General features: G+C 35.1%; 1 protein-coding gene across 3 annotated transcripts in view; it reads right to left on the bottom strand.

Moving 5' to 3' along the window:
• Positions 1-4,440: 4,440 nt before the first annotated feature.
• Positions 4,441-14,226, bottom strand: part of LOC121381972 (kinesin-like protein KIF21A) — a 135,609-nt gene continuing 125,823 nt past the window's right edge. For 2 of the 3 annotated variants that reach the window (XM_041511410.1, XM_041511411.1), the window contains one exon: positions 4,441-10,153. In XM_041511410.1, the coding sequence (XP_041367344.1) occupies positions 10,060-10,153 (94 nt within the window). In that variant the 3' untranslated portion in view covers positions 4,441-10,059. Of the gene's footprint in view, positions 10,154-12,943; positions 13,055-14,226 lie in introns of all 3 variants that reach the window. The other variant, XM_041511413.1, reaches the window with a different exon arrangement.

The raw sequence follows: 14,226 nt of genomic DNA, 5'->3' as shown, positions 1-14,226 counted from the left end.
CTATATAGGGTTGCAAAGGAATCGCTGCGCATTTTTACTTGGATTACAACAAATTTTGAGGGGTAGAATGATGAAAATATATGGAAAACACATTTTGCCCGAATATCTGTATAATTTTTTTCCCGAATTTGAGGTTTTGATCCAGTACGGGAATGGGGGGGGGGGGGGGGGGGGAGGGGGCAATCCTCCCCGTCTCGTACGCTTGTCTCGTAAGCTGTGATAACTCGTATACATGTATATTTAATAGCAGTGGCGAATTAAAAGACGCGGCGGGATTTAGTCCAGTGGTAAAGCGCTCATTTGATGCACGGTCGTTCTGGGATCGATCTCCGTCGGTGGGCCCATTGTGTTATTTCTCGTTCCAACCAGTGTGCCACGACTGGTCTATCAAAGGCCGTGGTATGTGATATCCTGCCTATGGAATGGTGCACATAAAAACCCTTGCTGCTAATGGAAAAATGTAACAGGTTTCCTTTCTTAGACTGTATATCAAGATCACTAAATATTTGACATCCAATGATCCAATAGCCGACGATTAATAAATCAATATGCTCTAGTTGTGTCATTAAACAAAACAAACATTACCACACATTAACTGTTTCTGTGGTTTTGCTAATGCACAAAATCGGCATATTTAGTTTGATAGTGGACATCATTTCTTCATGACTTCAAAAGCACCCATTTCTGGGGTTATGAATTGTATAGTTTTCAACACATGGACAATATAAAAAAAAGCATTTCAAAGAGAAAAAAAAGACAAAAATTATATTGTATTCTTTCATTTCTAACCGACAGGAATCCACATATTGGTGACATATCCCTTTGTAACACCAAATGCACAGGTAAAACAGTAAATGCAAACATCTAAAGACGTTGACACAAGCATCATTCAGTCTATGGTAATCATATTAATATACTTACCTTTGTCTGACACCCAATTGTGTATTTTTGTGCTGTGGCGTTGTTAAACATCCATTCAGTCTAGACTGGCTACAAAGAGGCCATAATATTATTATGATCAATCAAATCGTCCACCCGTGTCACGTGCAAATTGTCTCAGGGAGTTATTGCGGTCCTGCCCAAAGCATAGTAAACCAGTTTGTGCACTGCTGGACATTCACTCCCAAACTGGCAGGTCCGGAGTAGGGTCATTGGTGGTCCTGTGGTCCCCCACGCCACCTGTTTTAAGTGCCCTTTTCATGACATTTTATTTTAAAAAATATTATAATTCTCAATATAAAACATTAAAATGCCATGATGACCATCTTTATTTCCATTTTTTTCCCGAAGAGCATGGTCACGAATCCACTCAGTCCATGGGCCCAGGCATGGAATTTCAGTTATTGGTATCACCCAAGGCGGCAAATTCTAGTAATAATGTTTAGAATAGTCCATGTGTGTCAAATATATTTTGATGTGATAGCCAGTGCTTAGTGGTAGGTCAGGTCGGGTCAGGCCATAGTTGTACGTGCACATTCAAAACAAGCCGTTGTAGCGCATGCCTATCATGGACACAGGTGTCGGCCTTGGCCGGCTCCTCTTTCCAGAACAGGAAAAGGGTTGGGATGGGTGGGAGAGGAGACCGCCTGCACTGGCAGGAGCAAAGGAGGACCAGCAGCCCGACCGGAGTCGGTAGCGGGCGTGGGTGGGGAGTAATTTTGGTGCTATGGAATTTTGAATTGCTGTTATCAGGAAATGGTCAAACAATTATCAAATTGTATTCTGAGGGGAAGCACGTTACAAAAGGATAATACTATGACGATGATTAGCATAATACTAGTACTCTTCATTGTACCAGAATAACAACAAGGCCAATAATCGAACTGTTCATCTGTATCATCATCCGAGTTACCAAGTTTAAAGTTGGAATCTTCATAAATATTATTACTGTAATGTCTGGTCACTGAAGGTCAGCAACTTGTACATGCTTGTGTATGCTAATCCAGTGGCCAGGCACGTGCAGTTTGACAGCTAGCAGGAATACATACACTTGCAAGCAAGCAAATACATCTGGTGGGAGTATGCCATAATTACTAGGTCCTGTCCAACCACGCTCAACAGGTTTTAGCACCACGGGTGAGCCTGCAGACAACACTTCCAGATTGCTGCCTGGTAGTTGGCTCAAAGAACGTGCATGAGTCCGACTCCTCTCCTCTATTTGATGCAGAAGAGCTTATAGCACAACTCATTCATGCATCCAGTCAGCTGCCAGTTAATCGTGAAATTAACTGTGAGTTAACATCCAATGACACATCGAATTGCGGAAAGGTATCCTGGTAAGTGCTGCACTGTTTCACAAGCTTCAGAGCACCCAGCTTCCTAGGACTGGCGAAGGGGCCCGTGGTATCACTGCGTGTGACATTTAGGCCAGTTAGCAATACACAGATGTTGCCTCGCACTGACCTTGTCAGTTTGATGATGGTAACAAACCATGTGCGGTTCTGTTTCCCACAATTCTGGTAGATAAAACAAGGGATATCCATTTGGAAGGCAAGACAGAGTATCATGCCAGCAATGCCCTCGCTTTGACTATGACTTAACTTGCTGCATGCAATACGTGCAGGAGCAACGAATGTCTGTTTCTTCTTGAGTGGCCTGCAGCTCTGACACTTGCATGAATTCATCCTCTGTCATCTTGCAGAGGTTTCTTCATAGGTTACGTACAGTGCCTTGCCTTGCAGCATGGCTCTGTATAATGGGGATTTTCACTTTTGCACCAAGAACATGATGAGGCTGGTCTTGTTGCAGGAAGTGCACAAGAACGTTTCCCATTGCTACATGTGTCTCACTGCAAGGCTGATGTACTGAACATTTGTGCTTGCACCACAGGTTGAGTCGTCCAGCATTTTTGACTGCCACTGTGCATCAAAGACATCACCAACCCTATGATTATCTCCAGTCATGCATGAACAGGGACAGCTATGCAAAGGTTTCGTTGTCATTAATCTTTTGCACCAGACTCATCCCACCAGTAATGCTGGTAGTTGGATTTGGAATCGCTTCAGCAGGAAATGTGTTAAGTTCCCTGGCATCTTATTTTGGTGGAACAAATAGTTTGACACCATTGGAAGTTTTGCCACCTTGAGTGGTACCAATGTCTAGTCTGGCCCATTGAGTACCTGTACAAATCTCATTCTCTTTGGAGATCCAGCTAATTTGTCTAATTCTGACAAACTCAAACCCTTTTTGTTGTTTTATTGTGGTTTCTTTTTCATAAAGTCCATGAAGGGTTTTGTGAGAAATAGGTTCCACATCTAGTCCTGCATTTCCATGTGTACTGCATATGATAAAACACCTTTCTTGGAAAACAAACGATTTGGTAACCAGAGGCGGATCTAGGACCTAAATTTTGCGAGTTATAATTTTATTATATATTAATTTTCTTTTTCTTTTTTTACCCCTCTCCAAACCTCCCTTGGTTCCACCTTCCATTTATTCATATTAGGATTACCGCCAAACAGCTATATAGGGTTGCAAACGATTCACCACACATTTTTACATGAATTACAACTAATTATAAGGGTAGAATGATGGAAATACATGGTAAAAAGGCCTTAGGTTAGCAGATTGTACCCGAATATCTTTGTCATTTTTGTTCCAGCACTGTTTTGTACGCTTATCTTGGCCACCACTGTATTCCTGTTGAACGGAGGCACAGCAAGTAGGTTGCACTATGCCAAATATAATCCAACACGTGGCTAAAATACTATATGCAACATATCAACCAAATTATGATCCACAATATAAATGCGAAAACCATTCATGGCTCATTTTCAACGTAACGGGATACACCCTAGTTTCTCACGAAATTGAAGTACCTAGCTTTATAGCTTCTCCATATTTTAAGCAGTGATACATGATAAAACAATATTGAAAACATTTACTGCCAGTTAAAACAATGTTTTATTTTTATTGGACAACACTCACATTTATTAACAATGTCATGGCAAGTAGTATTAACTGAATTGGCCCGATGTTATCTGGTATAGTGCCACCTGCACAAGATTTGATGGGAAAGCTCTATAAATTGTCAGCTTAAAACATTTTTATTTAATGACACCTTAGTACAGTTTAAACAGACCATTTGCTTTCTAACATGGTGATTTGAAAAACTTGCCACCACATATCCTACTGAAAAGTAGTAGAGATCTTGTATATTCATTTTCTAATTAACAGGACATCACATAGCCTTTGATGTACCAATCAGGAGCACTGGCTGGGATGGAGAAACATTTCTGTGTCCAATGAGTGCGATTGTTCCTGACTAATCATACCTCGGCATACTGTCAGTTATATCATGCCTCTAATATAAACATTTAAACATTCATGTTTGCATGTACCATAGTTTCATGCCCAATAGCCAATGTATTTTTCCTGCTGGGGTGTCGTTAAACATTCCTTCCTTCATTGAATTCTAAATTAAACAAGTAACAAAGACGATTTGAGTATGAAAATATCTTTATTTCATTAGTTATTTTACACAGCACCAATCTAAAGCTGGAACATCAGCATATTGTTAAATCTTTTTATTATCACATGCCTAAAAATATCATACCCAAACCCAACTTTACAAAAGAAAAAAAAAATCATATATTTTTGGCAACATGTGTATAAACGTTTGTAATATTTAATGAAATATGTTTAATCAAATAGAGTGAAATACTACAGAATAAAGTTGACAAACGTTGGGCTGTACCAGGCATCATCAAATGAGGTTGAGAGGTTCTGAGATGAATTCTGAAGCTGCCAGATTTTAACATTTACAAAATAAAATAAAACTATACATGTAAATACCAGGTAAAACTAAAAGAATTACATTTTATTACATTGTGACTCTTACCTTCTCTTTACATCAGATACAAAAATTATATTGGACAGCCCTGCCACCTCACCCCCATGAATTGGGAACATTCACGGTTCTTAAAAAAATCAGAAACATGTATGGGGGATGGTGAGTTGGAGGTACAAACCCACCCTGCTCTATAAAAGTTTCTCCTTTTTCAATGAACTTTCAGGATGAGCATAACCCAAATGTCACTTTCCAGAGTATAGAACTCCATGCACAATTTCTGTTCTTGAAAGTAGAGGGGTTCCTGTGAGCTTTTCTTTAAAGAATAGGAACAGTTTTCAGGTAGTAATAAAATCTGGATAATTTTTACCTCTGCTCCTCTCCATTAACAGTTCTGGGACAGCCCTATTATATGAAAATGTTTGCTAACAAATCTTTTTTTTAACAAAACAAACAACATTTAATATTTATAGCACTGCAAATGATGTTTACAATATAGCTGTGTATTTTGCCCACTTTATGGGTGTTCATATTGGCAAATCTCCCAAGTGAATGCCCTAATATGTGGACCTGAGTGACCCCGACATAGATATCTAACCAACAGTGAGCGTAGCACATGGTCCTTTAAATTAATATCAAATGGGGAAACATGATGATACTTTCCGGATATAAAATATTCTGGCTGCAGGGTATTTTCATTGCAGCTGAAGTACCCAGTCTTGATTATTTGTTCATTTCAAACATTAGGGTTAGTTTTTAGACTTAAAAGAAACATTCTGGAGTACCTCATATTCTTGGATACACCATGTGACTGAACATATGTCCAGACAGACTCAATATTATATAACAATAACACAAATGTCTTAACAGAAAAATATAAATACATTTTTGCTTTGTTTTTATTGTTCTGGTGTGATCTGTCCCGGACCAGATCACTGGCTAGACATGTCCGAAACCGTAGTGGTATAGGGGCATGTTAAAAGAGTACTCTCTCTCTCTCTCTGGTGTGATAATTTCCAGAGCAGGTTCTAGTTGAAGAAAACCTCACAAAACTTTAATTATATTTACTCTAATGAATTGTTTAAGCAGTATTTCAATACACAGACTGTTTAATTGATTGGTATGCATGTTCTTAGACTTGTAGATGATGTTGCATCTAATAATTACAGTTTGTTGATTAAATACACTAGTACAATAATCTGTGACTTGTAAATATGAATTATGAGGTACATGTGTACTTTAAGACTAGAATAAATAAACCTACATGTACATGAGTGTATGTTAACCTGATAAATAGCATAACGCATAAGAATGAAACTGGAATTCCTTTAAGGATTATACAACAACACAAACGCTGTTTCAACAGACACATACATGTATATGTAAAACATGATTTACACTTAGGACACTAGCATGCTTACAGGTTCCAAATAAACCCCAGTGTTAATAATTTAAAAAAAACCCAATCAGATCCCTATATTTCATAACTGGGGGAGAATGCAGATCTACATGTGTTTATCCTAGATTTAGGTAAATCTAGCTGCAAGTTTTACAAATTTCATTTTCTAAATACATGTGTGTCATAATCTGTTCCACAACCAAGCATTATAAATACAGAAGGCAAATTTAGAATTTAGAATGCACTCAAAAGCAAATAATATATAACCATAAATGACTGCATATGCTTCCTCTCACCTGAACATTGCTATAGGAATTAAATGTCTACTACTCCTCGGTATTGTTTTACATGATACAATGGATTTAAGTAGGAACTGCATTTGACAAGATTCACTAGAATACACATTTCCTTCCACTGAACATTAAGTATGATGATAAATGGAGGGAATGCCCTTCAAAATGAAGAATAAATATTTATTTTATTGTTTATGATATCAACATATATTATAAGCAGGCTTACACTAACAGATAAATGTCTTTTACGCAATGCTGTTTCATTCAAGACAGACAACTCAGCCAAATAATCATTCTCAACATTAAAGCAACGTCGGTTTACTTTATATCAAGAAATAACCACTCCAATAACACACAGCCCTATGTTCAAAAGTCTGTTCCATTTTGTTCCATTTATAATCAGAAATACATTTACACTCCATGCAATTGTGGCCAATCTGATTGTAAAAAATTCAGCATAATATTCCACTCAAAGTTTGCCCAGGTTCATGAATTAATCATCAAATAATACAAATGTGCTCCAGGTAAATGGCTAATGAAAGACAAATAGCAAGAAAGGTCTTTTTAGAGAGGACAAAAACCTTCTACAAGGCATAAGATCAGCTGTTACTTCCTGAAAATAGTATTTTGGGCGATCACAGTTGAAGACCAATACAGATAAGAACAATACTGCTCCTCTGTGTATGACATTGAAATTGGTTTCGCCACACCAGCTGATCCCTCACCTACAACAAATACAACTTTTTTTTTTATAATAATAAATACAGGTGATCCTTAATAAATTTTGAGGGTATGGTATGTAAAAATAAAAATTGTACATACATTTTAAAACTTCAGTTGTATATACATGAAGAACAAATATTATTTCCAGAGCTTTAAAAAGGATGGAGGTGGTTATTGTGAACTCTTCATAAAAAAATGAGTGAAGGATTTTTTTCTGAATGACACTGAATATTAATTTTTCATGTTAATACAGAATGGAACAGAATTTGAACAGCAATATCACCTGAGTTCAGAGGAAGACAACATATTTTGTTTAACAAACATAACGAAAAAACAAAAAAGCGTAATAGTTTTGATCCCAAAACATCTGGAATTGTCCACAGAGAAAACAAAAAGACCCAATACCCGTGACCTTATATACACACATAAGTTTGTACACAGCTATTTACAAGTGAGACTGGCTGGGCCACCCTGGATACCACCATTAACAAAATGGAGACAGTTTTACAATACAGGAACAAACTGGGAGTAAAAATAGAATTTGAAATAGAATTGAGATCCATGCCAACTGATGGAATGTGTGATATTTTAATCAGTAAGGAATAATTTTATCAATAAGATATTTGATAGCATGTCAGAATCAACTGTATGACAAAAAAAAAAAAATAATAATAATACAAAAAAATACTAGCATTTCTCAAACTGTATTTATGATCTTGCTAACAAAACAAGGAAATCCCTCAAAACCAAATCCTCAATAAACTGAACCGATTCAAAACAGGATGTTTTTCATGGCCCCTTTTCAAATGACAGTACCGAATATATCCTCTCTAAATTGGATACACATTAAAATCAGACTCTTTACTTGGTCCTGAGCATGTTCGAGATCTGAAGCACTATATATAAAAAAAACCCCACCCCATTTATTCTGACAAATTAATGCACAAACAGTAGATCTATGTTGAACTTGTCAAATAGTGTAAAGGTACAATATCACTATTTTGCAACATAGCTTACTGGTACTAAATTTAATGTTTGCTTTTTAACACCACCAACAGAACACATTGATTAATCAATCATCAGAATTTGAATGTCAAACATTTTATAATTCTGATAATAATACATATTTTTTAAGAGGAATTCTTCTTTATCTTTTTATTAACTGCAAGGAATCTTTATAAACATGCACTTTTCCCACACAGACACAGACAGGACAGCACATACCATAACCACTACCTAGTGAAAAAAAATGGCAGTTAGGAATTTCATGTTTTTGTTTTCTTTCTTCTTTTTCTTAACAAAGACTGTATTAAGAAAACAATCTTGTATCACAATCCATACCCTGGGCATTAATAAATAAAACTGAGACATGAGGTTACATATATATAACATGTATATTGTTGGTTTTAACAGTCGCGATAAATAACGTCCCAACTTGTTGGATTTCTCAAGCTAGCTAGCACACAATGCACACAAACTGACCCTAGACTGGCTCTAGTCTGTGTGCATGAAACAGGTTAACACTAAGCAAACATTGCTGAGGGCCATTCAACAATTACGTAATGCTTTAGATGGTATGTGGATTCATTACAGAACATTATATACCAGTGATGTGTTCAGGAGGTCAAGCACTCGCAAACAACTTGACTATCACATCACATTCACCTAATGTTCAGCGCAAAAACTAGTCTAGTGAGCCCTCCTGAACGTGCCTCATTTGAAAAAAAAAAGAAAAAAAAAGAAAAAAGAAAAAAAGCCAGCTATGTTACAGCAAACCATTTAAAAAAAGTGTTTTAATAGCTGAACAAAATTATGGTCTATATACTAGTAATCTGTAAACAACAACAAGACTAGAGCAAGTCTAGACAAGAATAATACACCTTCCAGTAACAATCACAGTTTATTTCTGTAAACAAGCTGTAAAACATCTTTTAAAGTAATGTAATCACTGAGGAACCACACATGACCATGAAGTTTCCACGACATGCAGCAGATATAACGTAGTATAGTAACGGTTTTACATTACAATATATTAGATCCAGAAGATGCATGCTCTCTCCACTTCAAAAAACCACAATTCTGACCACTACAGAAATGTACATGTTATACTCTCCACCTTTTTATGTTTCTGACTACTAGATAAATGTAACACATTTTGGCTGGCACAATTTGTGCATTAATCATATAGTATTTCATTAAAAACTAAGTATTTCATTTAAAACAAAATGTGTACAGAATATTCACAACATAAAATAGTACCCATGTGTCATTTTTAGTACATGTACCATACTCGATTTTGAAAAAAAATAAATTAAGACAATATCTTCTGGCTCTAATAGATTGATTAGTTTTGGGTTTTTCAAAATCAAGAATAACCATGATTGTACCATGTATATGACTATAACAATCATCACTATACTTTCAAAAAAAAAAAAAAAAATTTAAGATTTATATTATATAATTCTGTTTTTGTGTGGGATACTGTTCCCAGTAATGTTAATATCTGTTGTTATAGGTTGCTGATAAAATAACAGTTTAGCAAAGACCCAATAAATGTGTTAGACACAAACTTCACCATGGTCAGCCAATTTTTTACGTTAAGAGTATCTACACAATATAATGATGTTATGGTTTTCGTGCTATATTAAAACTTTTGTTGCACCCTCAATAACTTGAAAAATAATTTGACCTACACAACATGATTTATGATATTACAAGACTAATATATACCGAGTTCAAAACTGCTTCCATTCTAAACAAATTAAAGGAATTAAGGAAATAAATATTTGATACAAATAAAGTAAAATGCCTCCATCTTCACCACTCCTAAGGTGAGAAGAGTTGTCTCCCTTTGATTAAGAACTGATACCCTGTCTCTCGTCTCCCATATCGGAACTGTCGGATGGATCAGGAGTTGTCCTTGGTCGCCATATACCTACAGTCTGGTCACTGTACGAAAAGAGGGAAGGTAGTAAGCAAACGTAAAATAATGAAGCAGGTTTGAAACAAAATCATAAAATGAAAACAAAAGAAGGAAAATCAAGCTGAAAATTAAAATTAATAGGCCAATAAAGCACACGTTTCAAGTCCACTCAAAATAAAATGGAACATTAGAAAAGAAAAAAAAGGAACGAAAAAAAAGAAAGAAAAAAAGAAAATTAAAGTAAAATGCAGTATGACAGACAAAGGGTATTAATTTGAGATGTGGAAAGAAAGATGATTAAAAGATCTGCAACAGAAAGAAAAGTAATATACAAATTAATGTAGAACAAAGCCTCAAATATCAAGCAGCAGCCAAATTTTGATAAAGAACCTGAGACCACCCCAGCATGGTTTCAAACACTAAGAAAGAAACCCGCCACCACCAAACAGGCTATTATTTTTAATTAGTTATTAGTTTTTGTTCTATATTCAATTCGCCATGACAGAACAGCACATATCATAGTTATTAATAGGCCTACTCCAAATTGTGAAATATAACGTAGAACAACAAACAACTCAAGGATTGATCCCATGACCTCTTGCACAATGCTCAACAACCAAATCTGCTGACACAATATCACAGAAAGCATCCATCTAGTAATATGTAAGTCGATTCAAATGCATGTATAATTAAAAGTATGGTAGCACTATCACAGTTTACAGACATACTTTACTTGTTTCAATTATTTATGTGAATACATTACAAAACAAATGCTTAATGAATGGCTATTAGCTAAAGAGTGTCCTAACTTTCTTGCTATTGTTTTCCTACTAATAGACCTTTTAATGACTAAACTTACAGTGTACTCTATTAAATACTTTTTTTTAGTTTAGAACACTCAGTCTCTGTATATTAAATATGTTTTAAATATGTTTCTGCTTGTCCTAATGTTTGTAATAGCTCAAATATAATTTTTAACTCCCAATAATTTTATCAACATGAAAAGATATATTACAAAATAGAATGACACTTGAGTGAAAAAGTATTTAATACCAGATATTTAATTTCAGTCATCAAAAAGGCTGTTAGTTGACAGCAAACTCGCAACAGTCTCTTTAACACAGTAATTGTAACAAATATCTAGAGAAGAAACCTGTTGAGAACACACAGGCTTATGCCTTCTAAATAACAACAAATTATTACTGAAACAGTCATCCTGCAAGTGACTGAATTCTATCAATGGAAGTGGCATCAGAGGCTAAAACAGTTCCTTCCATCTATCAGAAATAATATGCAATATCATTTAATTTGAAAACTAGACAGAATAGAACAATTTCTTAATACATCATTGTAAGAAGAAACATTTTGTAGGATTAAAAATAAACAATTAATTTGAATAAAAAACGATCAAGCAAAATAATTGATGACTTCAAAAGTCGCAGACTCTAATTTTAAACACTATACGGAATATTTTTCACTATTGCAGCCATTTTTGATGAATGAAATCAGACTTTACATTTTAAGGGTATTTTCCACATTTCAACATCACAGACTCTTGTTTCACATTATTGTAACTTTATTCAAACGTGTTACAAGTTTGTAGATTAACCAAACTTGGTGTCCATTTTCACTGGTAACCAGTGGAAACTAAAATCTGCCACTTTAATGTTTTGTTGTTGTTTTTTCCACTCAAATCATGTACATATATGTCATTTTAATCATGATTCTTTAACATGATTGCACTGCTAATTTGCCATTTTATTTTAAAATCAACAATACATACAAGTAACAGTATGGAATGTAAATAATTTAGATATAACTGTGTAACAAAGGATAAATAATGTGGAAACATTAACAATATAAACACACAAACGTTTTTATTTAATACTGTGCAAAAACAATTTTCAAAGCACAATATACAAATAACCAACAGTTTTATATACATCTATATACATTCTGCATATAACTGGACCATGTACATTCATATACATTTTGTGTATACCATAATTAGACCAAAATTATCTTGTTTAAGAAAGAAAGGCGTAACAAATGAATCTGTTTATTGATACACAGAAGTTGATAAGTTCACCTAACCATAAAAAAATGCCCTACAGGCACAAAGTCCTAGCTGCATGTGAAATCTTTATGGCAAATGTGGACACACAGAACCCAAATTTATGAAAGGTAATCATTCTGTGTTTATTTTAAATGCGTTTAACTGTGGACAATTAAGATGTATACCCCTGGCTCAACAGCTGTATTTTAAAATGATAAAATTTACACAGCTGTTTAAGAAAGTAACACCTGACAAGTACCTTTCATAAACTAGGCTCACAATGTATCATTTATGTATATTTTACAATATAACCATGACAGGTTTCTAGAGCTACTGACAAAAATGAGCCTGTTTTGGTATCCGTAGATGATTGCATGAGTAACAAGTCCTTTCATACAGGGCCCGAGCTTATAAAACATTAGAGTCTCTTGCATGCCAATGTGCTAAAGTTTCAGACTCTATTGAGTCTTAGACTAACTTTTATAAAAACTGGCCCAGATTCCACTGGCAGTAGGTGTAGCTTAGATGATATTTATATACATGTATATAAATTTGTACAGATGATAATAGCAATGTAATAGTTGCCACCCAGAAATATCAACCTTTTGTGCTCCTGTTTATCACAGAATAGTCGAAAATATTAAACACAGAAATGTTAAAAAAATAACCACACACATTGCACACAGTTTCAAAACCTCACAAGAAGCCCTTTAACACAATGTTAATAAGCAGAGTGAAGCGATTAAATAAACAAGGTTACATGTGATTGTGACAGAAAGACAGATGGAAGGATGATCAGATGAAAGACTCCAGTAGATGCAGTCTATGGCTGCTAGACCGACGCACCTGCCACACTTTGGCAACGGGCTCGCTGTAAAAAGAACACAGATGAGAGAAGAAACAGTGAGGTGTTGTTATTCTGCTACCCATTAAAGGGACGTTTCTGAGTTTGCTCCATATATTTCTATGATTAAACTTACATATTAAATACATTTTCTTGTTTAGAATATCAGTGTCTGTACATTCAATGTGTTTCTGGTTGTCTTAATATTTGTAACAAGCCCAAACTGGATTTTGTCTTCAAATAATTTCATACGTACGAATATTTTAGGAAATAAATTGAAATTTAACCGAGTACAAATATTATAATGTTCAAAAACACATTTAATATACAGCCACTAATATTTTATGTAATTACAATCAGTAAAAAGTCGGTGTTAGTCGATAACATCTTAAAAATTGAACCAAACTCAGGAATGTCCATTTAAACAACAGCTACAGACTTTTGTTTCCGAGAAAAACATGAGTGTGAAAAATGACACTTTTCAGAACGTCGAGGTCGGGGAAATCACACTCCTTAAAGTAAGTAGAGATGGAGGGTAAGTCTGTTTTCTTCAAATGAGGGATGACCTCCATGTATTTTGTAAAGTAGAGATGGAGGGTAAGTCTGCTTTCTTCAAATGAGGGATGACCTACATCAGATCACAAAGGCTCCAACTTAAGAATTTGTTACCTCTGGCAATTTTTTAAAGTTTTTGTCACAGGCAGAATGCTCACCGATGACAATTTCAAATTTTAAATTGGTCACTTTTGCAACAAATATACAAAAACAAAAACAGTCCCTTAAACTGAAGGCAATAATTTTTATCCATTGGCAAAAGACTGTACTGGTGAATCCCCTAAATACAGCAATTCATATTGCAACTACAGCAAATGCTGTCAGTGCTGTTGTTAAGTTCGAGCCCTAGATCATACTCATGCCCCTCAAAAACGAAAGTCTGTAGTTAAAACTGCAGTCCCGCCTCCTCATCTAATAACATTTCCTACAGTTAGTTTTAATAAATTTGCATTTGTTTTCACTATCAAAATATATGGTTAACTGTCTTGAAATAACAAAGAAATATACCACAATGTTTCACAAAGTAATTTACTTTTTTCCTTTAACGATACTAGAGCAAAATGCTTAATAAAAATGGCTGCTGGACGTCAAACATTTGATAATTCTGATATATAGCTTTCAGAAGAAACTTGCTACATTTTCCC

This window comes from Gigantopelta aegis, chromosome 9 (assembly GCF_016097555.1).
Source record: "Gigantopelta aegis isolate Gae_Host chromosome 9, Gae_host_genome, whole genome shotgun sequence".
NCBI classification, from domain to species: Eukaryota; Metazoa; Mollusca; class Gastropoda; order Neomphalida; family Peltospiridae; genus Gigantopelta; species Gigantopelta aegis.
The sequence above is the reverse complement of the archived record's forward strand: the minus strand, read 5'-3'. Positions and strand labels throughout refer to the sequence as shown.